Below are 25,849 nucleotides of genomic sequence, written 5' to 3' on the forward strand. Positions count from 1 at the left end.
AATTCTGGCTCGCAGGCTCTAGAGTGCAGGCTCAGTAGTTGTGGCACATGGGCTTAGTTGCTCTGCGGCCTGTGGGATCTTCCCGGACCAGGGCTCAAACCTGTCTCTCCAGCATTGGCAGGCGGATTCTTAACCACTGCACCACCAGGGAAGCCCCGTACTGAAATTTTAAAAGGCTAAATTTTTTTTAAAAAACTAGTAATGAGGGCTTCCCTGGGGGCGCAGCGGTTGAGAGTCCGCCTGCCGATGCAGGGGACACGGGTTCGTGCCCCGGTGCGGGAAGATCCCACATGCCCGTGAGCCATGGCCACTGAGCCTGCGCGTCCGGAGCCTGTGCTCCACAACGGGAGAGGCCACAACAGTGACGGGCCCGCGTACAGCAAAAAAAAAACAAAAAAAACAAAAAAAAACCCTAGTAATGATAATTCTATAAATAAAATTACAACTGTCTAGGTTTTTAATAAAAGAGATTTGTAATTGAACACTACCGTCAATTAAACTGATGAACTTTATTGGGGTTAAAACTATAACAAAGTTCATCCTAAAACATTTTGCAATGCAAAATTATTTCACTCAAGGAGTGTTTAATAATTTGGATGCCAGGAATTACAAGCAATTTTCAAAAGCAAAGACTCTCACATTCATAAAACTTTATACATCATTTGAACTAACAGATATTTATACTACTAAATTCAAACATGCATCACTTTCAAACATTCTTGTATCATGATTTTATATATTACATTACTTATCAGCATTCTTCATCACTACATGTATTGTATCATACACTTGCACCATTCTCCTTGGATTTCTGATCTTTATCTTCATTCTTCACATTATCCTATAAAATACACAAAGGAAAAGTATATTTTATTAAATTCTCTTAAATGTAACTTTAAAAATAATAATCATTACTAAACAGAGATACTGCAGATAGCCCATTTCACCATCTATGGAAAATTGAACCGGGTGGGGGGAAGGGGAGAGTAGGAAAGAAATCTCTCAATTCTGTGCAGAATGACTTCTAGTATTTGAGAAAGCCATCTAAATCCTAAGAAATTAGAGGTTCTTAGGACTATATTACTAACAGCAGTATATTCCTTGCACTGTAGTTTTTCTTTTTCTTCTTCTTGTTCTCTGAGTGAGACCCAGGAGGTGGAAGGTCTCTCAATTACTGAAGTTAGTTTACAAGGGCACTGAGTTACTAGATATTTTTGAGACAAAGAGTACTAATAAATTAATTTTGATAGTGTCAAAAAGTTTCTCAACTCTGCCCAATAAATGGGTTTAAAAAAGAAGTGAATGGGGCTTCCCTGGTGGCGCAGTGGTTGAGAGTCTGCCTGCCAATACAGGGGACACGGGTTCGTGCCCCGGTCCAGGAAGATCCCACATGCCGCCGAGCGGCTGGGCCCATGAGCCATGGCCACTGAGCCTGCGTGTCCGGAGCCTGTGCTCCGCAACAGGAGAGGCCACAACAGTGAGAGGCCCGTGTACCACACACACACACACACACAAAAAGTGAATGGCTTTTCTTCCTCAAGTCCAAACTCAACCTCTGATTCTAAAAGAAATGCAAGTGAAACTTGCTTTTTAAGAAGTCTGCACACCAGGATTTCCCTGGTTGCGTAGTGGTTAGGAATCTGCCTGCTAATGCAGAGGACACAGGTTTGATACCCGGTCTGGGAAGATCCCACATGCCGCAGAGCATCTTAGCCCGTGCACAACTACTGAAGTCCATGTGCTGTAGGGCCTGCATGCTGCAACTACTGAGCCTGCGTGCTGCAACTACTGAACCCCGCATGCTGCAACTACTGAACCCTGCACGCATAGGGCCCATGCTCCGCAATAAGAGAAGCCACCACACTACAATGAAGAGTAGCCCCCACTCGCCACAACTAGAGAAAGCCCACACGCAGGAATGAAGACCCAATGCAGCCAAAAATAGATTAAAAAAAAAAGTCTGGACAAATAAATCATGTTGACATCTGAAGTAAGTTCTAGGAAAATACCATCTTTGGGGAATTGCTTTTGACTAATCTAATGAAGGACAGAATGCTACCACTATTTTCTGTTAGAAAAGCCACTAAGAGCTTAATAATATTAAATTTGCCAGAAATAGACTTTTTAGAAAAGGAATAAACTATGAAAATGTTGAAGGTACAAAACAGCTAACCTTCTTAAGAACAGTGTGGATCTCATCCATTACTGTGGATAAGTTTCTGATTGTCTTATTCAGCTGGTTTTCAAATTGCAAATTCATGTTTTCTGAAATCTTTAAGTTTTCTTGTAACTGACTAAGGTCCTTTTTAACTTCTCTGAGTTCACCAGAGAGGTTTTTGTTGGAATTCTCCAAATTTAATATGGTTTTTTCATCTTCATCTGTCAAAAAACAAAACAAAACAAAACCAAATTCACCATCTTACCCTTTAAAATTTCCAATTTAACTCTGAGGTTAAAAATACTTAAGCTAGGAGAATAAAAAGTGTATATAATTCTTTAAACTGGCCACAAGTGTCAATTTTAATAGTTATAAAACACACTGTAATAACTCATTTCATTTAAATTAAGTTTTACCTAGAGTATTACTTCTAAATCCAAGTTCCATTTTAAGATAATTGTACAGACTAGAGAAAGTAGCAGAAACTAATGAAGACTAAGTGGAACTAGGGGAGGATTAAAAGGATGCAACAGAACAACAATCGAACTTGAGAATGCACATGAAGATCTAAGATTAATTCTTATAAAGCTAAGCAATTTTATAACCTTTAACAGAAATGGTGAAAAGTAAACTTACATTATGTGTCTAGACTAAAACAAGGTATGGATATGCACAAGTATAGGTATGTATATACGTGTGTACACATATATATCCCAATAGAGTGTTAAAAGTACCTCATCTCCAATGCTTTTCCTTACCTGTCTTTTCTTCTAGTAACTGCAGCTTCTGTTCCACTTCAGCTCGTACTTTTTCACTCTTTTCCAATTTTTGCAAGAGGCTTCCTACATCAACCATTGCACCATTATACACAATAAGGCCAACGTTTTCTTCCATATCCTTTGATTCCTGTTTTACTATCGGTGTTGGAAGTAACAATCTGTTTCCTATAATATAAAAGATACCATATTCTTTTGGCCACGCCACACAGCATGTGGGATCTTAGTTCCCTGACCAGGGATTGAACCCGTGCCTCCTGCAGGGGAAGCACGGAGTCTTAACCACTGGACCACCAGGGAAGTCCCTAAAAGATACCATATTTTATTACGTTATTTTCTTCTTTAATTAATAATATGGTTATAAAATGGCATGATCTTAAAATAATATACTCAAACCTAGCATATCTTCCTGCAATGCTTCAGATTCTTCATGATTTTCTTCATCTTTTGAGGTGTCCGTTAATTTTCGGTAAAAGCAAGATTCACGGAGTACTACTTTATTAAGAAGCTTCTTTACCTGTTATTTAAAAAGATGAAAATAAGTTTTTGATTCTCCTTGAACATCAGTGTTCTAATTTTCACATATGATAAACATCAATGGCATCTCAGGTATCCACTACCACTCAATTAGAGCACTTACACTTTTAACTGTCTCCTCTATAAACCTAAAATCAAATTATCACTTGAAAAAAATTGTTAAAAAAAAGTCTAACTGATAAAAACGTCAATACATAAAGTATACGTACAAACACGTTTATTAAAGCATAGCTTGTAATTCTAAAAAATGAAAGCCATTTAGCAACTGGGACTAGTTAAGGCAATAAAGGCACATCTATACCATGGAATACTAGGCAGTAATAAAAAGAACAAAATGGGTTTCCATTTTCATGGTAGAATGCCCATGATATATTATTAAATGAAAAAAAGTTGTCCATCAGTATGTTTAGAATGATTTCATGTGTTGTTTATAAAACTGGAACTATCATATATATACACATATGAGTTGCTTACAAAAGGATCTAGAAGTTTATATATTAGGCCAAAGGAGTGGAACTAGAGGAAGAGACTTTTAACTTCTTTTACTTTATTTATTTCAGTATTGCTTAACTGTATTACTATAAGCCTGTATTGCTTTTTTTTAAAAATTTATTTATTTATTTTGCATCACCGGGTCTTAGTTGTGGCATGTGGGATCTAGTTCCCTGACCAGGGATCGAACCCGGGCCCCCTGCATTGGGAGCACAGAGTCTTAGCCACTGGACCACCAGGGAAGTCCCTGTATTGCTTTTATATTTCAAAAAGTCAAAGGTACTAAAAAGACAAAGTTACTTAAACATGCTTTTAATTTTAAATATTCACGAGATAGATTACCTGAGCCCGAGAAAGATGCAGTCCAAGAGTATAAAGTATTTCTTCCAAATCCTTTTCAAGAAGGTAACCACAATGGCTTTGATCAAAATAAACAAATGCCATTAACAGATCTCTGTTAATTGTGATCATCTGAGTCTTTTCTTTTTCCTAAAGAAAATGCAGAAGATACAGTACATAATTTTTACCCCTGATAAGTGAGAAAATTAGACTGTGTCCATATAATACCAAAAATCTGCAAACATCTTTACCTCATCTTAGCTAAAATGAATTGATCTGATTTATGTATAGAGAAGAAAGAAGTAAGACATACTGATTATCTGACAAAACCACAAATACCAAAATACAACCGACTAAATTCTGATGAGTGGTAATATATAGATATACAAGGATCAATAAAGTTCATCACTTAGTTATGTTTAATAATAAGTCTGGATTATGTAAGAAATGGAAATTATCATATTATAAAAAATACAGTATTATACAGAAATGTCACATCACTGTGTTGTACACATTAAACATAATAATGTATGTCAAACATACTTCCGTATTTAATACATACCTTATCTTTAGAGGGCCTCTCCTTGCAGTATCTGTTAATATCTCTTTTGTCATCTCGTTTGTTTATTTCTTCCTCATCCCGATCTATAAAATAAATACAACAGCAGCAAAAGACTCATTAATAGATAAAATTTCAACTACTGTACAGATTGAAAATACTTTTCTATTACTGATCAGTTTTCAAAAGATAAAATAACAAAGAAATATTATACGACTAAAAACAGTTTGGATTTTATAAGAAAATTATAAAGAATAAGAACAGGAAGAAATTTATAAAGAAACTACAGGGAAGAAAAAAATGGACTTTACTGATTCAAATACAAGGACTCAATTCAATAAATATTTGGGGGAATTAGTTCCCAAACATGAATGAATTTTATACAAAAAACTGAAACATAAATTTAAACAAAACAGGGCAGAGAATATTTACTACAAGATAAAAGGAAAAACAGCCAATATAGTAAAACTAACTGCAGATGGATTACTGCAAAATAAAACTACATATGAGAATTGAAATGTTCTTAATAAAGAAGACCTAACAGTATTAATACCCAGATTTGCTGACACTAATGTATGTGTCCTTTGATAAAAGATAGGAAATTTGGGCTTCCCTGGTGGCACAGCGGTTCAGAATCTGCCTGCCAATGCAGGGGACACGAGTTCGAGCCCTGGTCCAGGAAGATCCCACATGCCACGGAGCAACTAAGCCCATGTGCCACAACTACCGAGCCTGCGCTCTGGAGCCCACATGCCACAACCACTGAGCTCACGTGCCACAACTACTGAAGCCCACACGCCTAGAGCGCGTGCTCTGCAACGAGAAGCCACTGCAATGAGAAGCCCGCGCACCGCAAAGAGTAGCCCCTGCTCGCCGCAACTAGAGAAAGTCCGTGCACAGCAACGAAGACCCAGCGCAGCCAAAAATAAATAAAATAAATTTTAAAAAAAGATAGGAAATTCGATAAATTATTCTTAATAAATAAACAGAAAACTGACAAAAAGTAAACTCCTTTCTCTTACCTATCCATAAGCTACCCAGTTCCTGAAGACCTCAGCCATCACCCTCAGGTCAAGCACCATTAACAGCTTGTTATTCAACTAATAATGAAGAATAAATCTGTTACGGGTTCAACTGTTATCCCCTAAAGTTCCAAAGCTGAGGTCCTAAGCCCCTAGTAGTTCAGAATGTTGCCTTATTTGGAGAAAGGGTCTATCTATACAGAGATAATCAAGTTAAAATGAGGTTATTAGAGTGAGCTCTAATACAATGACTGCTGTCTTAACAGAAAGGGGAAATTTAGACAGACACATGCAGATAGAAGATGATGTGACAATACAGGGAAAAGATGGCCATCTACAAGAGCTGAGGAGAGCTGCTTGGAACAGACCCTTCCTCCCAGCCCTCAGAAGAAACCAACCCTGCTAACTCCTTCATCTCAGACTTGGCCTTCAGAACTGTGAAGACAGTAAATTTCTATTGTTTGAGCTAAACAGTTTGAAGTACCTTTCATGGTAGCCCTAGTGAACTAATACATCATCCTTTCATGAATTATATACAACTAAACAGCTTTTTTGTCGATATTTAATGATCTGTCAACAATTTTAAGAGAAATTTTGTTTCTAGAGGCTTCTGGCTCTCTCAAATGGATCTCCATCAGAAAGCCCGAAGTAACAAAGGGTTTCTTGATAAAATAGGAGATACAGTAAACACTAGGAGTTAATTAGCCCTTGAAATATTACACAGCATAAATTTATAATATTTCACACTATATTCCCTTCTTCTTCTTTTTTTTTTTTTGTGGTACGCGGGCCTCCCACTGTTGTGGCCTCTCCCATTGCGGAGCACAGGCTCCGGACGCGCAGGCTCAGCGGCCATGGCTCACGGGCCTAGCCACTCCATGGCATGTGGGATCTTCCCGGACCGGGGCACGAACCCGTGTCCCCTGCATCAGCAGGCAGACTCTCAACCACTGCGCCACCAGGGAAGCCCTATATTCCCTTCTTGAACATCCACAACATACATAAGCAGCTAAGAAATTCTGTAGTAAAACATGCAGACCTTTGCTTAGCCCAAGTTTCCCAAATTTATTTGACCCCAGTATACTTTATTAACCTTAATACCTGTTAATATTTTGGAACACTCTGGGAAAGACTGCTTTAGGTGAGAAGTTGTACGCGAATAGTAACAATATAGAGAAAACTTTATATTAAATAGAATATACATGATAAAACACACATGAACCTTGATAACATTATGCTAAGTGAAAAGAAGCCAGTCACAAAAGATTGCATACTGCATGATTCTATTTATATATATGAAATGTCCAGAATATCTATAGAGATGGAAAGCTGACTAGTGCTTGCCTAGGGCTGAGGAGATGGGGGGGAAATGGGACTGACTGCTAATGAGTACAGGATTTCTTTTTGTGGAAATGAAAATGTTCTAAAATTGACTGTGGTGATGGATGGATATATTAAAAACCAGTGAGTTGGGACTTCCCTGGTGGTTCAGTGGCTAAGACTCCATGCTCCTGATACAGGGGGCTTGGGTTCAATCCCTGGTTAGGGAACTAGATCCCACATGCCGCAACTAGGAGTTCTCAAGCTGCAACTAAAAAGATCCTGCATGCTGCACTAAAAGATCCTGCATGCGGCAACGAAGACCCCACGTGCCACACCTAAGACCGGCGTACCACCCAAATACATATTAAAACAAAAAAACAAAAGAAACTGAGCTGTATACTTTTAAATGGGTGAACTGGTTGATATGTGAATTATATCTCAAGTTGTTATTAAAAAAAGGAAATAGACAAATGTTCTAAAACTGGATTGTAGTGATGGTTTCACAATTCTATGAAGTTACTAGGAATTATTAAATTGTTAAATTATTAAACTAAATTATATAAACTTAAAATGGGTGAGTTTGTGATATGTATTGCAACAGAAATAAACTGTTTTAAAGAAAGAGAGATAATATGTCCTTGGAACCTAACTATTTCATATATATATATAAACTACAGTACAGAGTGGTTCAGCTGCTTTATAGTTTTATTATCATGGGTAAATTGATTTAGTGCTAAGAGCCTCAGATTCCTCAGTTAAGAAATGATTAAGAAACCTCTCCTTTCATTTATTCACATTTTACAGACATGACCCAGCTTATTTTGAGTATTTAACTTGAAAGGTGTCACTTTTAAAATCATCTCCCCTGAAACCTATATTTTTAAAGTATTTTTTAAAAAATGCAGGGACTTCCCTGGTGGTCCAGTAGTTAAGATTCCACGCTCCCAGTGCAGGGGGCACGGGTTCCATCCCTGGTCGAGGAACTAAGATCCCACATGCCGCACAGCACGGCTGAAAAAACAATCCAAGTAATCCTTGCTCATCCTGGAACATGCTGTCTATGTCTATAAAAACCATTTGGTAATCTTTTTCCGCATCACTATCCTCTAACTTCTTTTTCAATGACTGCACAGAATTTAATTGCATGTCTACGTCAAAATGCATTTAAATAATTCCCTATTGTTGAATATTAAGACTGATTTTAGTTTTTTGTTTTATAAATAATTATGAAATAAATATTCGTGTTGGTATTTGAAAGGATATGGTTAATTAACATTTCCAAACTTCTGTCCAGAGAAGGTGCAACAATTTAAACTCACCCCAAGAGTGAAAGTAATCTTCTCTTTACCCCTGTTAAACTGATGTTACCTTTTATTAGAAACTTAAGTTTCATCAATTTGACAGGTAAAAATTAGACCCTCACTGTTATTTTGCTCCTCTGATTACTAAGAAGATTCAACACCATTTTAGACATTAACTGGCACTATATATACACACACACACAAATATATATATATATTTTTTTAACCACAAATTCTATTTTTCCATGAGGAAAAAAGTGGTCTTCTGGAAACTTGATTGGATAATGAGATGCAAAGTATGGGGAAAAATGATAACATAAGCAAGCATCAATTAGAAATACCAAGGAAACCAAAAAAAAACCCAAAACTATAATCATACCACCCTACTTGGCTTTGCAGTTTATGGTATTAGTTCAACAAATATCTATTTAGAGCCTATTTGGATATTTAGGTTGTTCTAGGAACTTCCAATATATATCAGCAAAGAAAATAAAGAAAAATCTCTTTCTTATTAAGAGCTTATATTCAAGTGGAAAGAAGACAGACAGTAAGTAAACTAAGTAAACAGTAGAGTAGACTAGGTTATAAGTGCTATAAGTAGAAGGGGATAAGGAGGCATCAGGAATGTGTACTTTGGTGGGGGTGGGGAGGAGACTGCAATTTTAAATAGGGTGCAGAGTAGACCTCCCTGAGAAAGCGATAGCTGAACAGAGACTGAAGGTGTTGAGGGAGTCAGCAAGGTGGGTCTCTAGGAGAGTGTGCAGGCAGAAGGAACTGCCAATGCAAAGGTCTTAACACAGGAACATATATAATGGGTTCAAGGAGGTCCCAGTGACTGAGGTGCAATGAACAAGTGCAAAGAGTTGTAAGAGACAAAATTAAAGACTTGATATGGTAGGGTCTTACAGGTCATTGTAAACACTGTGGCTTTTTTCATAAAGTGAAATGGAGAACAACTGTAAGAATCTGAACAAATAAATAACTTAAATTATACAAAGGTTATTCTGGCAACTGTACTGAAAAGAGACTTTAGAGGAAGGGGATAGGCAGGGAAACCAGTATAAGGGGCTATTAAAATAATCCAGCCAAGAAACAACATGGGTTGGATTAAGGTTAGATCAGTGACGCTGCTGAGAAATGGTCTGATTCTGGTTATATTTTGAAGATAGAGGCAATATGACCTCCTGATAGACTGGAAATGGAATGTGACAAAAAGAGAAAGAGAGAGAGAGAGAGAGAGAGAGAGAGTCAAGGATGACTCCTAGATTTTAGCTTGAACAACTCTAAGGATGGGATTGCCATCAAAAGAGGTGGGGAAGGCAGAAGGTAGAGGATTTTTTTGTTTGTTTTCTTTATGGTGAAAAGGAAAAGCAGGAGTTCAGTTTTAGACATGTTTATCTTGAAATGTCAGATAACTTAAGTGGAGATGACAAACAGGCAGCTGATATAGAAGAATAAGAGAAGTCTGACTTGAGATATAAATTTGAGAACTGTCAGTACATGCAGATTGTACTTAAAGTTGGGAGAATGGAAGAGACCACCACCAAGGGAGTTATGTGGTAGAAAAGGAATAAAGAAGACAACTAAGAGATGAGAGCTAGGACATTCTGACATAAAATAATGAGAACACTGTTCAGTGATTTAACAAAAGCAGTGATAAAACAATACTGGGAGGATGGGGGAGAGAAAATGGGACTGTAAAAAAGGCTAATCTTGGTACTTCCCTGGTGGTGCTGCAGTTAAGAATCCTCCTGCCAACGTGGGGAGATGGGTTTGAGCCCTGGTCCGGGAAGATCCCACATGCCTCAGAGCAGCTAAGCCAGTGTGTCACAACTACTGAGCCTGTGCTCTAGAGCCCTCGAGCCACAACTACTGAGCCCACGTGCTGCAACTACTGAAGCCCACGTGCCTAGAGCCCGCGCTCCACAAAGTGGGAAGCCACCACAATGAGAAGCCCGTGCACCACAATGAAGAGTAGCCCCTCTCACCGCAACTAGAGAAAGCCCACGCGCAGCAACGAAGAACCAACACAGCCAAAAAAACCGAAAAAAGGGCTAATCTTCATTGAGCAGAGCAGGTAATGAAGATAAAATAAATACTGATATATGCATATTATATCACTGCTACTGAATTATTAGAACAATTAAGACTACACATTAGATGGCATCAATAGATGGTGTATGACATTATTGTTAATTTTCTTAGGGGTGATTATGGAATTGTGATTAAGAGAATGTATTTTCTTAGGCAAGTTGAATTCCTACTTTCAAATGGATCAGAAACATACACATGCAAACACACAGACAACACAAATAAGATAAAATATTAACTACTGAATCAACTGTGGGATATAGGGTATTCAATGCACTATTCTCTCAACTTCTTTTATGTCTGAATATTTTCATCAATTAGAAGAAAAATAAAATGCTGCCGTAGAAAGAAAAAATGTAGAGGCAAACCAAAAACACCTTAAGTAGTAATAATCCTCAAAGATATGTACTACCAAAACAAAAAAACTCTTATGATTTTGTCACCTCAAAAAAAAATTTGGGGGGGGTTCCCTGGTGGCACAGTGGTTGAGAGTCCGCCTGCCGATGCAGGGGACACAGGTTCGTGCCCCGGTCTGGGAAGATCCTGCATGCCACAGAGCGGCTGGGCCCGTGAGCCATGGCCGCTGAGTCTGCGCGTCTGGAGCCTGTGCTCCGCAGCAGGAGAGGCCACAGCAGTGAGAGGCCCGTGTACCGCAAAAAAAAAAAAATTTTTTTGTTAAAAAGTCCCTGGGCTTCCCTAGTGGCACAGTGGTTGAGAATCTGCCTGCCAATGCAGGAAACACGGGTTCGAGCCCTGGTCTGGGAGGATCCCACATGCCACGGAGCAACTAGGCCCGTGAGCCACAACTACTGAGCCTGCACATCTGGAACTTGTGCTCCACAACAAGAGAGGCTGCGACAGTGAGAGGCCCGCGCACCGCGATGAAGAGTGGCCCCGGCTCGCCGCAACTAGAGAAAGCACACGTACACAAATGAAGACCCAACACAGCCATAAATAAATAAATAAATAATAATAAAAGAAGTCCCAAATCTACATGGAAACTGACAGGTACTCAGTGGTACTCCATAAGTACTTTAGGGCTGGCATCTATGACTTGTAAAGTATTTTGAATATCATTACTACTGGTAAGTTTGTTATTTAAAACATGGGTGATAGGTATACAGGTGCTTATTATTATTAGTCTTTAAACTCTATATGCTATATGTACTCTTTTGCTTGTATGACAGTCTTCATAATTAATTAGTTTTCTGAAGAAGATTATATTCTATGAAACAAGGAAGACTATTATACCTTTTCATGACACATTTTAACACCATGTTTGGGAAATTTTTTTTCCCTCAAGTTGAGTTACCATTAATTATATATGGAACATATGACAGTTAAAAATAACATTTCTTAAAACAATCCTCTCACCTAAAAATTAGTAAAACAATACTTAACATATTTTCACTAGAGAATATTTTACTGTTTCTAGTCTAAAAAATAATTATAGATTTCAGTGATACAAAGTCCCCAAACAAAAATTGTATTTTTCATCCTAAGGGAAAATAAATTGGAATCATACCATCTTCTTCATCCTCAGCTTCTTCTGCTTCCATTGGATCATATTCATCTTGATTATTATCTTCTTCAGTTTCATCATCATCTTTAGAATCATCTTTTCTTTTATCTTCTTTCTGTAATTTAAAATGTCTTAAAATTAAGCAAGATCTCACCAAACATCAAATGACTAAAAGAAAAACATTAAATTGACTAAATTTACTTGAAATAGTATCACATTATAAATATCTTGTAACAATAATATACTTTAAGAATAAACTACCATTCACAATGTACATAAATCAAACCATCATGCTATATACCTTAAAGAATAAAGTACCAGAAAACTAGTTATAGATGCTTATATAGGCTTAATTCAAAGACTTAAATTTCTAATAATACACTAAAAGTTTTTAGTTTGGCCTTTACATTTTACTATTCTGATGGAATTCATTGTTATGTGTTACACTCCAGAAGACTAATTAGAAACTAAACCCGGTTGCTGGTCCTGGAAATATTTACAGACCTTCCTTTCATCTCTATCTTCTTTTTTATCTTTATCATCGCCTGATTTTCTCCTTTTGGGTTTTGGCTCCTCAGTTTCATCATCTCTTTCTTCTTTTTTATCTTTTCTCTCATCTTTTTTGCTTTTCTTTTCCTTTTCTTTTTTATCCTCTTTCTCAGGAAGAGACAATAATGATTTGTATATTCTGACGCCAAAATCTCTTTGAAGCATTTCATTGAAAAGCTCTGCAAATAATGAAACCTATAAAAAGACAAACAGTAACCCAGCCAACTTTAATAGAAATATTGAACAAATCCAGCAAATCAGTAATTTATCAAATGATAATCTGTCACATCTGACAATTAATGTGCAGTAACAATAAAATTATAATAATTGATGTCAATGATGCTGAGTAGCCTCAAAATCCTCAAAAACTCTCCTGAAGATATAAATACTATGTTTGGTATACTCTGGGCCAAATATTACAAAAAATAATAACTGCATTACTTTATCATATACATTTATCATGAGGTGTACTCAACAAGTTTTTATGAAATGCCTACTATGTACCAGGGACTGTTCTTGGCACTGGGGATACAGCAGTGAAGAAAGCAGATAAAAATCCCAACTCTCATAAGCTAACAATCTAGTGGGACAAAGTGTGGAATAATCAAATCAACATTGAATTATAAGAAAAACAAGCAGGATAAGAGCACAGAGAGTAACAAGGGAGTGTAGCCAGAGATGGCCTTTTTGATCAAGTGACGTTTGAAAAGTGATGTGAGGGCAGCAAGGGGAATGAGCCATTAAATAGATACCCAGAAGAGCATTCCACGCAGGGGAAACCAAATCAAACTCTTGAGTAGGGAGTAAGCATTATTACTATGCAAGGATCCAGGGATAATTAGCTTTAATATATTCATGAACCTAAAATTATATACTAAATATCCTATGTAAATATATCTTTTTTTCTTTCTTTCTTTTGGCCATGCCGCATGGTTTGTAGGATATCTTAACTCCCCGACCAGGGATTGAACCTGGACCCAGGCAGTGAAAGCACTGAGTCCTAACCACTGGACTGCCAGGGAATTCCCTATGTAAATATATCTAAGGAAATTGCATTCAACAGATTAAAAGGGTCTAGAACTTGAAATAGTTACAACAGTTCTAAAATATGTAATTTTGGGCAATGTGTTCAGTATAATTGGTAAAACACTTCAATCAGACTATTTTCCTGATCAGAAAGAAATATACAATGTATTAAAACTATAATTGATCTTACAATCTATTTTTCTTTCATTCATGCCATCCTTATACATTTTAAATAAAAAGAAATCTATTATCAGTAAAATGACCATTAAGATGTTGAGAATTCTTTTCTCTTAATCATTAATGTAAAAATTAAATAAAATCTCCATTTGTGTAAGTAAATAGCAAGAGTCACATATTTTTCTTAGACTTTTCTATCTCTATTACTCAAATAAAAAGCAATTAAGGGACTTCCTTGGTGGTGCAGTGGTTAAGAATCCACCTGCCAATGCAGGGGACAAGGGTTTGATCCCAGGTCCGGAAAGATCCCACATGCCGCGGAGCAACCAAGCCTGTGCACCACAACTACTGAGCCTGCGCTCTAGAGCCCGCAAGCCACAACTACTGAGCTCACGTGCCACAACTACTGAAGCCCGTGCGCCTAGAGCCTGTGCTCTGCAACAAGAGAAGCCCCCGCTCGCCACAACTAGAGAAAGCCCATGTGCACCAATGAAAACCCAATGCAGCCAAAAATAAATAAATAATCAAAAAACAAACAAACAAAAAAGCAATTAAAACGTGTTAGCTTGGAAGAAACCTAGAGAAGTAACTAGAAGATAAGTATTAATTCTACATCTCTTTTCATCTACAAGCAGTGAAAGACAAAGATACACCTAGCATTAAAATTAAATCAGTCAAAAATTTATTTATTATTGATATACGGTTTTTCTTAGTAATAATTTCTTCTAAATTCATATACCAAAATGACTTACATTCTAATGATAGATTAAAAGGAAACTAACCAAGGGGGTATGTTAGGTGGAGAGGAAGAAAAATAAAGGATCATTCTGCTAGCAGAGGGCTGTTCCTAAATCACCTTGTTTCCACCGAACAGCATTAATTTGGCATCCTCTTACAGCATCCGTTAGGTATACAGTATATACTTTTTAAGCAGTAATACCAAAGACTATTTTTTTTCATTTATTTACTTCTTGAATGATTACTACATGATAGGCACTGTTAAGAGTTAAATTTATGGCAATTGGTAATAAAAATAAAATCACATTGTATATAATGTTTAAGGTCACTGGCTTACCGGAATTATCAATGTTTCAAAAAATATAAATATGTTAATATTGTAACATAGTTTATTCCAAGACCAATAAACATGAATTTCATGTTTATTAATTGCCTCAGTAGTCCTCTGTATTTGTTTGCAAATGTCTCTAGTCTAAGCACTTCATTTTTATCTTACCAATGCCTCCTGGGTCAAGTAGGTATGATTGATTTTTACAATATAATTTATCAAATAACACAATGTGAGACATGTTGATAAGATACAATAATTGAACACAATTATAATTTTGTACAGGCTATTTACAAAACTGATATTTGGGGATATTTTACATTGTTTTGTTTAAAGAATGAAGCAATCACTTACTTAGGGATGAAAGTGCATTTCAACTGTTTTGAAAAATGACATGAACTGTTTGTTGTAAAGCTATTCTAAAGTAATGGTACAAAGAAACAGATTCATGTTGAAAATATAAACATCAATTATTTTATCTTATACCTAAATCAATCACAAGTAAAAGTTTCAATCCCACTAAATGGTATTTTAATTCTAGAGTAAATAATAAAGTGCTACCACATTCCCAAGAGAAGCAATTAGAGATTATTGTATCGTATGTCTCCCAATATCCTGATAAAAGAACACACCACTACACCACTACCTGTGATGTAGTCTTGGGAAAAAAAATAATTGAACCTGAACCGGATTGAGACTTTAGGTCCAAATATCAATTTATGGGAAATAGAGAGGCCAGAAGAACATTTAAACCATATCACAGGAATGCAATAAGCAAAAGTGAGTCTGTAGCGAACATCATCTGGTTGTTCTTTCCCCAAAAAATACACTGTAAGGAAAATACAAAAACAGTGAAAGAGGCACTCAAAAGAGATTTAAGAGCTATATTAACCAACGTGTGAACTTTATTTGGATCCCAATTCAAACTTAAAACAATACCTCAAATGAATGTTCTTTATTATCCTCTAATCTGTAGTCCAAAAGAACACTCAAAGACATGATGCTACAATCAAACTTGCCACTTTTTGCAGCCCAGTTTGGATGTACAACAATGGCTGGCTCATCAGGCAAAATATATCTTCTTTCCCGACGCTGGCGTTCTAGTTCCTCTTGACGTTTTCTTTCTTCTTCCTACATATTTGAAATTTTAAGTAATGGTTAAACCTGCATGTACAGTATGTATACATACCAAATGTATACCATATGTAAAGAAAAAGGGCAAATTTCTATGACTCCTTACGATGATAATACCAACCTTAAGGGCTAAGAAGGGAGCAAAGTTCAAATTTAATAAAGAGGACAGCAGCTTTTATGGCTCCTAATTCTCTTTCTTTTCAATTTCCCAGCATAAGAAATTGCCTTCTAAAGAGGAAAAAACCTGACAAACCTATATTAACATCATATAAATCAGGAGATTCTGGGAAAACAGTGGTGGTAACATAGTTTGTGGGTCTACCTGAATCCTCACATTTAAAAAGAGACAGAATAATCTAGATACCAAAACCAAAATCCATGTATATGCACAACAAAACGAGGTGATAAGGTATCCCCACAAACCCCAATATACAAGTGAGCAGACCCCAACATCTATGTGTTACTGACATCTGTGTGTGTGGGGAAGCAGAAGGAAGCAACGAGGTTGCCTGTTGGATCCAAGAACAGGAAAACCATAAAATAATCAGGCAATGGAAAGCACAGCAGGTAAATTTAAGAATAGCAGCTAAAAATAGGAATAGGTGAGTAAGGGTATACAAGGGGTCAGTGTTAAGATCTAAAAGGGCCCAGACATTCTAGCCCTACCTATGAACTTGCAAAGCTGATTTACCAGGGCATCCTTCCAGCACAGGGCCCCACAACGAGGAGAAATTTCTGAGAACAAAATCAATAGTGAGCCGGACAGGAACAACAGAGACAAGGGAGGAGAAGGTCCAGATAAAAAGTGATAGAGGGCAATAAAGATCGAAATCTCAGCAAGCCACCATATTTTTTGACAGAACAAGAAAATAACAGAACACAGGGCTCTGTGAAGTTAGAAAAGCTATCTGAAGCAATCTCCTAATAAACTTTAGGCAAACTACATTCACATAAACACAAGCAGTAGAAAAGTACTGAGGTCAAATCCCAAAGTTATTATTAGAAAAAAAAAAGAACAAGGAGCAGAATCACATCTCTGGCAGACAATGAAAGTGGGCCAGAAAGCCATGGCCAAAAGGCAGATAAAAATCTTAACTTACTATTTTAAAGTGTGCTAAAAGACATTAAGAAAATGTTACAGGGACTTCCCTGGTGGCAAAGTGGTTAAGACCCTGTGCTCCCAATGAAGGGGGCCTGCATTTGATCCGTGGTAAGGGAACTAGATCCCACATGCAGGCCACAACTAAGAGTTCACATGCCACAACTAAGGAGCCGGCGAGCCGCAACTAAGGAGCCTGCCTGCCACAATTAAGAACTGACACAACCAAATAAATATTAAAAAAAGGAAAAGAAAATGTTACAAGATATGAAAGAACAACATGAATAAGAATTTTAGAAGTAGAAAATGAGGTGACAGGGACTTCCCTGGTGGTCCAGTGGTTATGACTTTGCCTTCCAATGCAGGGAGTTCAGATTTGTTGCCTGGTCAGGGAGCTAAGATCCCACATGCCTTGCAGCCAAAAAACCAAAACATCAAAAAAAAAAAAAACAAAAAAACAGAAGCAATATTATAATAAATTCAATAAAGACTTTAAAAATGGTCCAGGGCTTCCCTGGTGGTGCAGTGGTTAAGAATCCGCCTGCCAATGCAGGGGACACGGGTTCGAGCCCTGGTCCGGGAAGATCCCACATGCCGCGGAGCAACTAAGCCCGTACGCCACAACTACTGAGCCTGCACTCTAGAGTCTGCGAGCCACAACTACTGAGCCCGCACGCCTAGAGCCTGTGCTCCACAACAAGCCCCCGCTCGCCGCAACTAGAGAAAGCCCGTGCGCAGCAACGAAGACCCAATGCAGCCATAAATAAATAAATATATACATTAAAAAAAAAAAAAGGGTCCATATCTAAAAAAAACAAAAAGAAAATGAGGTGACAGAATTTAGGGAACAATCAGAAAAGATAGTTTCAGAAATTTAAAAATAAACTAGAAGGAATAAAAAAGAAAATAAACTCAAGAGATAATGCCTTAAAAGAACAGAAGGTAGTGTGGAAATCTTAAAAATCAAAAAGAGGGCTTCCCTGGTGGCGCAGTGGTTGAGAGTCCGCCTGCCGATGCAGGGGACACGGGTTCGTGCCCCGGTCCGGGAAGATCCCACATGCCGCGGAGCGGCTGGGCCCGTGAGCCATGGCTGCTGAGCCTGCGCGTCCAGAGCCTGTGCTCCGCAACGGGAGAGGCCACAACAGTGAGAGGCCCGCGTACCGCAAAAAAAAAAAAAAAAAAAAAAAAATCAAAAAGAAATGAAAAGTATTCAAGAAAAAGTGACCAATGTTGAGGAAGCAAAAAAGGTCAATACAAGACATCAGAATTCCTTAAAGAAAACAAAAGCAAGGGAACAAAACAAATAAAAAACTATTACTGTGGGAGGGAAGGAGACGCAAGAGGGAAGAGATATGGGAACATATGTATATGTATAAATGATTCACTTTGTTATAAAGCAGAAACTAGCACACCATTGTAAAGCAATTATATTCCAATAAAGATGTAAAAAAAACCCAAAAAAACGATTACTGGACTTCCCTGGTAGCACAGTGGGTAAGAATCCACCTGCCAATGCAGGGGACATGGGTTACAGCCCTGTTCCAGGAAGATCTCACATGCCGCGGAGCAACTAAGCCCGTGTGCCACAACTACTGAGCCTGCACTCTAGAGCCCACGAGCCACAGCTACCAAGCCCGTGTGCCACAACTACTGAAGCCTGTGCACCTAGAGCCCGTGCTCCGCAACAAGAGAAGCCACCGCAATGAGAGGCCCGCGCACCGCAATAAGAGTAGCCCCTGCTCACTGCAACTAGAGAAGGCCCTCAAGCAGCAACGAAGACCCAACACAACCAAAAAAAAGAAATAAAATAAAAACAAACAGGTAACCACCTGAAGATGGCAGGGAATCAATGCATTTTCATGAAAGCTGGATAAACAAACAAACAAAAATAGTGCTTGATTTAGCAGCACACACACACACACACACACACACACACACACACACACACACAAATATTTTTTGGCCGCACCATGTGGTATGTGGGATCTTAGTTCCCCAACCAGGGATTGAACCCATGCCCCCTGCAGTGGAAGCACAGAGTCTTAACCACTGGACCACCAAGGAAGTCCTAATATTCTGTATTTTAAAAAGAAAGAAAGAGAAGAATCAAGTATTGATCCTGCCTTCTTCTATATGAATTTACCAAAAGGCAAACCTGTACCACCTGGGTAACCAAACAGCAGATGAGGGGAATAGGTGAACACAGAATAAGAATTATGATATCACCATTTTTGAACCCCAATAAATCAATGGATCTAGGATTTGAGCACCAAAGGCCACTAACATCAAAAAGTGAAAATCAACTCTTTCCCTTCTTTTTCTGCTCTTCCTGTCCTGAACAATTCAGTTCTAAAGCAATTCCTACAAGCAAAGCAGGTGTCTATACAGGGGATGGAGGCTGTGAGGAAGGAGTGCTACAATGGCCCAGAGCAGATGAGCTGCCCAGTTACCAGGAATTGAAACCCAAATGAAGCAAGGAGGGTATCCATACAGAGAAAGCACAGGGCAGGGAATGAGATCAGAGTGAGGATATTCAAATTGGAGAGGGAGTGTGATGGACAACTGAGAAAGTAAGCAAATATATTAAGTATAATAGAAGGTATGTTTCTCATTATTGGAGAAAGGAGTTAAGATACATGGAAAGAGAGAAAACCAGAATGAACTCTGTGATGCTGGAGTAGAATTGGAGATATTAGTACAAACTTATGACTTTATTGTAGTAAATATGATGTACCATCCTTCACTAAAAGATACCAGGACTTGCTGGGGAAATGGCTGATTTCAGTAATAGGGCAGGGATAGTACACGGTGAGACTAAAACACTGTATTGTGCTGCAAAATAAGAAAGTTCTCAGAAAATGACAACAACATTTCCAAGAACACAGAAGACAACTTGAAAGGCCTCCTGGTGGCCAACTCTGAGACATTTTCACTATAAAAATAAATATAACTTATATAGTAAAATAAGAAATCATGCATCTCTTCAGAACAAGGTAATTTTCCTACATAATTACAAAATCATTATCACATCCAAGAAATTTAACAGTTCCTCATTATCTAATATCACATCCATAATCAAATTTCTCCAATTACCCCAAAAATACTCTTTATGGCTTTTTCCCCCTCTATCCGGGATCCAGTCAAGTTTTGCTCAGTGCATTCAGTTGTCATGTCTTGTTAACCTTCTGTAATCTAAACCATTTTTCTTCCTTCATTACATGGACATTTCTTGAAAGTTCAGACAAGCTGCTTTGTAGAATTTCGTACATTCTAAATTTATATGTTTTCTTACAATTAGATTAAGGTAAAACATTTTCGGCAGGAATACTTCATAAATAATGACGTATACTTCACAATGCATTCCATCGGGAAACACATAATGTCAGTTTATCCAATTACTGGTGTTGTAACACACTTCTGTTATCCCCATGTTTCAAATTCAGAAAACATCCATAAGTTACTCTTCTGGGCATAAGACTGAGGCATAAATGGGAGTGAATAAACAGCCTCTGAGTCTTAAGGTCTGAAATGCAATCAAACGCACAGCTTTAAAGCAGCACAATTCTCACAGAAGCACTTCACTAGAACTCCATCTCTGAACTTCGTGGCTTTGTCCACCAAATTTCATTTCATTTTTTATATCTAAAACATTATTATTCATTTTTAAGAGGGAGGAATAAAATACGTGACTTGGAAATCACTCAACTGTGTCTCAAGTGGAGAATGAATAAACAAACTGTGATACGCTGATACTATGAATACTATTCAGAAATGTAAAGGAACAAACTATAGAAACACAATAAAATGGGTGAATCTCTAATGAGTCATGCTAAGTTAAAGAGGTCAGACTAAAAAGGTTATGTAATTCCATTTACATGATATATTGGAAAAGGCAAACTACAGGAAAACACATCAGTGGCTTCCAGCGGCTGAAGGGGTGGGGGAAGAAAATGCTTACAAAGGGGTACAGGGTATTTTTAGGAGTATATACCTCTTTATCATCTTCAGATTTCCTATCATCCTCCTCTTCCTCTTCTTTCTCAGATTTCTCTAATTCCTTTTGTTCTTCTTTTTGCTCTTCTACTTTAAGCTGTTTTGTCAATCGGGCTATTAACTGGGATTTTAACCCTTTGGAACTAAGAGCTCGACTTTCTAATTCTTTTCGGAGATCATTTACCTAAATATACACACCATAAAAACACAGAAAAAGAAAACAGGATAGTGAAATAGGGAACTGCAATGATCTTCTGTATGGTTTTTTTTTAAATTTTGGTGAAAGGGACAGTTGTACAGCTCATAAAAAGGTTGTGAAAATGCAAACTGACAGAGTATTTTTTGAAAATAATTTGCAACATGTTTTAAGATGCTTTGAAGAAGTTAATGCTCTTTGACCCAGAAATTCTAATTTCTGGGAATTTACCCTAAGGAAATAACCTAAACACAAGAAAGAAACTTTTTATATGGATACATTCCTTGTCATAATCCCTTCCTCCAAAAAAGTGAAGAATCTAAATATCCAATAAAAGGGTAATACCAAAGGAAAAAAAGCAGTACATCAACTAAATGGAACAGTATAGAACATTTAAAAATAATTACATGTGAAACTCTATTATTAATTGAAAAGGAGACAGCAACTTTTTTACGCAACATGATTAGAACCAAACAACCAACCAACCAACCAGCTTGTACCCAGAAAATATAATGGAAAATAATATAGAATTTTTTTAACATCTTTATTGGAGTATAATTGCTTTACAATGGTGTGTTAGTTTCTGCTTTATAACAAAGTGAATCAGTTATACATATACATATGTTCCCATATCTCTTCCCTCTTGTGTCTCCCTCCCTCCCACCCTCCCTATCCCACCCCTCCAGGCGGTCACAAAGCACCGAGCTGATCTCTCTGTGCTAAGGGGGTGCTTCCCACTAGCTACCTACCTTACGTTTGGTAGTGTATATATGTCCATGCCTCTCTCTCGCTTTGTCACACCTTACCCTTCCCCCTCCCCATATCCTGAAGTCCATTCTCTAGTAGGTCTAGTAGGACACAGTCTTTATTCCTGTCTTACCCCTAGGTTCTTCATGACAGTTTTGTTTTTTCTTAAATTCCATATATAAATGCATAGAATTTTAAAGAAAAGCTGTGTTTGAATGAAAGGCTTGAGAAATTTTTTTCTTCAATTTTTTATGCATACACCAATTTTTAAAATAAGCATGCCTTATATTTATAATCAAAAGTAATACAAGTTTTCATCAAAAAACCTACAAACAGTAAATGCTGGAGAGCATTGTTGGTGGGAATGTAAATTGATACAGCCACTATGGAGAACAGTATGGAGGTTCCTTAAAAAACTAAAAACAGAACTACCATATGACCCAGCAATCCCACTACTGGGCATATACCCTGAGAAAACCGTAATTCAAAAGAAGTCATGTACCACAATGTTCACTGCAGCAGTATTTACAATACCCAGTACATGGAAGCAAACTAAGTGTCCATCGATAGATGAATGGATAAAGAAGATGTGGCACATATATATATAATGGAATATTATACAGCCATAAAAAGAAACAAAATTGAGTTATTTGTAGTGAGGTGGATGGACCTAGAGTCTGTCACACAGAGTGAAGTAAGTCAGAAAGAGAAAAACAAATACCGTACGCTAACACATATATATGGAATCTAAAAAAAAAGGTTCTGATGAACCTAGGGGCAGGACAGCAATAAAGATGCAGACGTAGAGAATGGACTTGAGGACATGGGGAGGGAGAAGGGTAAGCTGGGACGAAGTGAGAGTAGCAATGACATATATACACTACCAAATGTAAAATAGACAGCTAGTGGGAAGGAGCTGCATTGCATGGGGAGATCAACTCGGTGCTTTGTGACCACCTAGAGGGGTGGGATAGGTAGATCCAAGAGGGAGGGGATATTGGGATATATGTATAACTGATTCACTTTGTTATACAGCAGAAACTAACACAACATTGTAAAGCAATTATACTCCAACAAAGATGTTAAAAAAGAAAAAAAAATTTCTCGCGATAATATGGGTAATTTGTCATCTTGTTTACTAAAATTTTTCTTTATTAAGGGAGAGATACTGAAAATCATCCCAATTTTATTGGAAATGTGCTTTACAAATAATAAATTTCTATTCATAAAAAGAAGAAAAGGAATACAAACTTTAAAATAAGAAACAATAGCAGAGCCATCAGTTTGACAAAAAGTCCTTGGAGTGCAGGCTTAATCTAACTTTCTGAATCTATAGCACTCTATATGAAACCTGATGTTGAGGAAAATAACTTGGCATAGTGTAAGAAGAGCACATTCTTATGATACACATTCTCTACTAAAAAAGCAATGTTGGGCTTCCCTGGTGGCGCAGTGGTTAACAGTCCGCCTGCCGATGCAGGGAACACGGGTTCGTGCCTGGGTCCAGGAAGATCCCACATGCCGTGGAGCGGCTGGGCCCGTGAGCCATGGCCGCTGAGCCTGCGCGTCCGGAGCCTGTGCTCCGAAACGGGAGAGGCCACAACAGTGAGAGGCCCGCGTACCGCAAAAAACAAACAAACAAACAAACAAAGCAATGCTGGTTTAAAAACTAGACTTTCATAAAAAAGAAAAAAACCTGTATTTTGCTGAGGACAGAAGTTAATAAAAAGGTCAGCTTTTATGTGTTAAACAGGAAGTTGCAAAAGCAAGCCAGCTTCTGATCTTCTGATCTATGTAGAATTTATGTACGTAGAATCTATGGATCTACATTCACAATATAGGCCCAGAGATGCAAAACTGCAAAAAGATAATAGGTCCAAAGACGATGGGGAGCAAAAACAAACTAGTATGATGGGTTAATCAAAGATTTTCAAAAAAGCCTCTTAAATTATCTTCTTCCTATTTCAGATGTATATCAGTCCACATTTTATTTTTAAATTTTATTTAAAAACTGCATAATCTTTTTCCTATGTTTCATTCCTTCTGCTTGAATTTAAGTTAATTAAGTGCAGAAATTCCACCTCTTGGTTAGTTCCCAAAGCAAAAAGCAAATATTGCTCATACTATAGGCACATGTATATTACATTTGACAGTGGCTGAACTGATGTATGAAGTCACTTTTTATTTAATTTTGACACACACACACACACACAAAAACAACGAAGAATATTTATATAAAACCAGTGGACTTCATTTCTAATGGCTTATATCTGAAAAACTACTGTCCACAACATCCTCTATTCCTGTTCAGAGATTTCAAATTAAATACCATTACTTTCAAAGTTACCTTCATTGTCTTCGGGTCAAGTTTAGACCAATGGGTAGGAGTGGAAATTTCTTTAGCTTCACCATCATCCTTCTCTTCTTCATCCTGATATACAAAGTAAAGAACAGAATTACTATTCTGAAACCTTAAAATAAAGGTAATTTACTTTTAAAAGTCTGTTGCTGATCTGTGCAAGGTCACAAATGTTTCAGATTGTCTTCTCCTAAAGTTATTATTTAGGCAAGTCCACGTACATACATTCTACCACTTTTAACTGATCACAAAGACACTCATCAGCCAATCAAAGCCAGATCTGTGAAACACAAAAGGGTGATAAATTACAACACAAAGGATATCAGGGATGCACAAACACTGCCGATCTCCACTAACCAAACAGTGTGTGATCTTGCCCCAATTTTCAAGCCACCCAAAGTTAAGACTGATTTAGTCAGACCTTTCAAATGTACCAAAGACGATGCCACATAGCCTGAAATTTCAAATCTCTCAGACTTGTGGTTGTCCAATTTCAAATATCCATGACTAGAACTGATGACCGTGAAAGAGAAAATTTTTTAAATTTTAGAAAATGGCAAAATGTTTAAAATGGCTTAATACTGAATCTTGCTCAACAACTGGTCCCAGATTCCAGCAACTAGACCTATGATAAAAACAAAATTCTGTGCAATTTAAGCACAACTTATTTTCCTTTGAGGTCTCAGCACTCTTAAAGTTAGCATAATAGACAGATTTTTTTTTTTAAGAGAAAAGAACATACAACTATACTGCTGAAAGCTGGATTACCAGTCGCTGTTACCAGTTATGTTCCTCCATGTGTGTTTGTTATGTAGTGTGTGGTGTGCATTTGTGCCTGTGTTCCTGTGCCTGTGAGAAGCGGAAATAGAAAAAGGGATTAGCGTTCAGTGCCTGTTCTCCATCAGCCTCCTTGCGTTCACCCTGAAGCTTCTCGACCAGCTGCTGCTTGTATCCTCGGGAGAGGGTTTCCCACTCTGAGCGGGTGGGAAGGCAATGCCAAACATCCGGGAAAAATAAAACCACTGTCTCCACATGAGCTGGAACTGTACGCCCCTTGTGGGTCTCCTCAGGGCGATGGTAGCGAATCTCTGCAAAACGGTACCTGTTGCAAGGGAAGAAGCATGTTGGAAAAAAAATTCTAAAATACATTTTAAAGACCCTAGTTCACTTGTAGCACATCAAGTAAAGAAATTTTGCTGCAAGAACTTGAGGTTGGTCTAAAGAAAAAAAAATTATAGAAGCCATAGTTCCTCTTTTGGTACATTTGTACAATATTTTATGGTTAAAAGAAGAATATGTTCCCCAAGGCATTTTCAAAGTTTGATTACAGAGCTACCCATATTTTAGAGAATACCTGAAGAAGCTGGATAGCTGTTCAGATTT

The 25,849-nt window shown here is 37.6% G+C and overlaps 1 protein-coding gene across 1 annotated transcript in view; it reads right to left on the bottom strand.

Moving 5' to 3' along the window:
• Positions 1-494: 494 nt before the first annotated feature.
• CCAR1 (cell division cycle and apoptosis regulator 1) overlaps positions 495-25,849 on the bottom strand; it is a 53,623-nt gene continuing 28,268 nt past the window's right edge. The window contains exons 14-25 of the mRNA XM_082855118.1: positions 25,358-25,568; positions 24,455-24,538; positions 21,163-21,348; positions 15,878-16,069; positions 12,625-12,864; positions 12,124-12,235; positions 4,865-4,947; positions 4,306-4,452; positions 3,331-3,451; positions 2,917-3,102; positions 2,174-2,379; positions 495-841 (exon numbers count right to left, since the gene is read on the bottom strand). Of these exons, the coding sequence (XP_082711244.1) occupies positions 782-841; positions 2,174-2,379; positions 2,917-3,102; positions 3,331-3,451; positions 4,306-4,452; positions 4,865-4,947; positions 12,124-12,235; positions 12,625-12,864; positions 15,878-16,069; positions 21,163-21,348; positions 24,455-24,538; positions 25,358-25,568 (1,828 nt within the window). The 3' untranslated portion in view covers positions 495-781. The remainder of the gene's footprint in view (positions 842-2,173; positions 2,380-2,916; positions 3,103-3,330; positions 3,452-4,305; positions 4,453-4,864; positions 4,948-12,123; positions 12,236-12,624; positions 12,865-15,877; positions 16,070-21,162; positions 21,349-24,454; positions 24,539-25,357; positions 25,569-25,849) is intronic.

The sequence above is a fragment of the Leucopleurus acutus genome (assembly GCF_964270905.1).
Source record: "Leucopleurus acutus genome assembly, chromosome: 14".
NCBI lineage: Eukaryota > Metazoa > Chordata > Mammalia > Artiodactyla > Delphinidae > Leucopleurus > Leucopleurus acutus.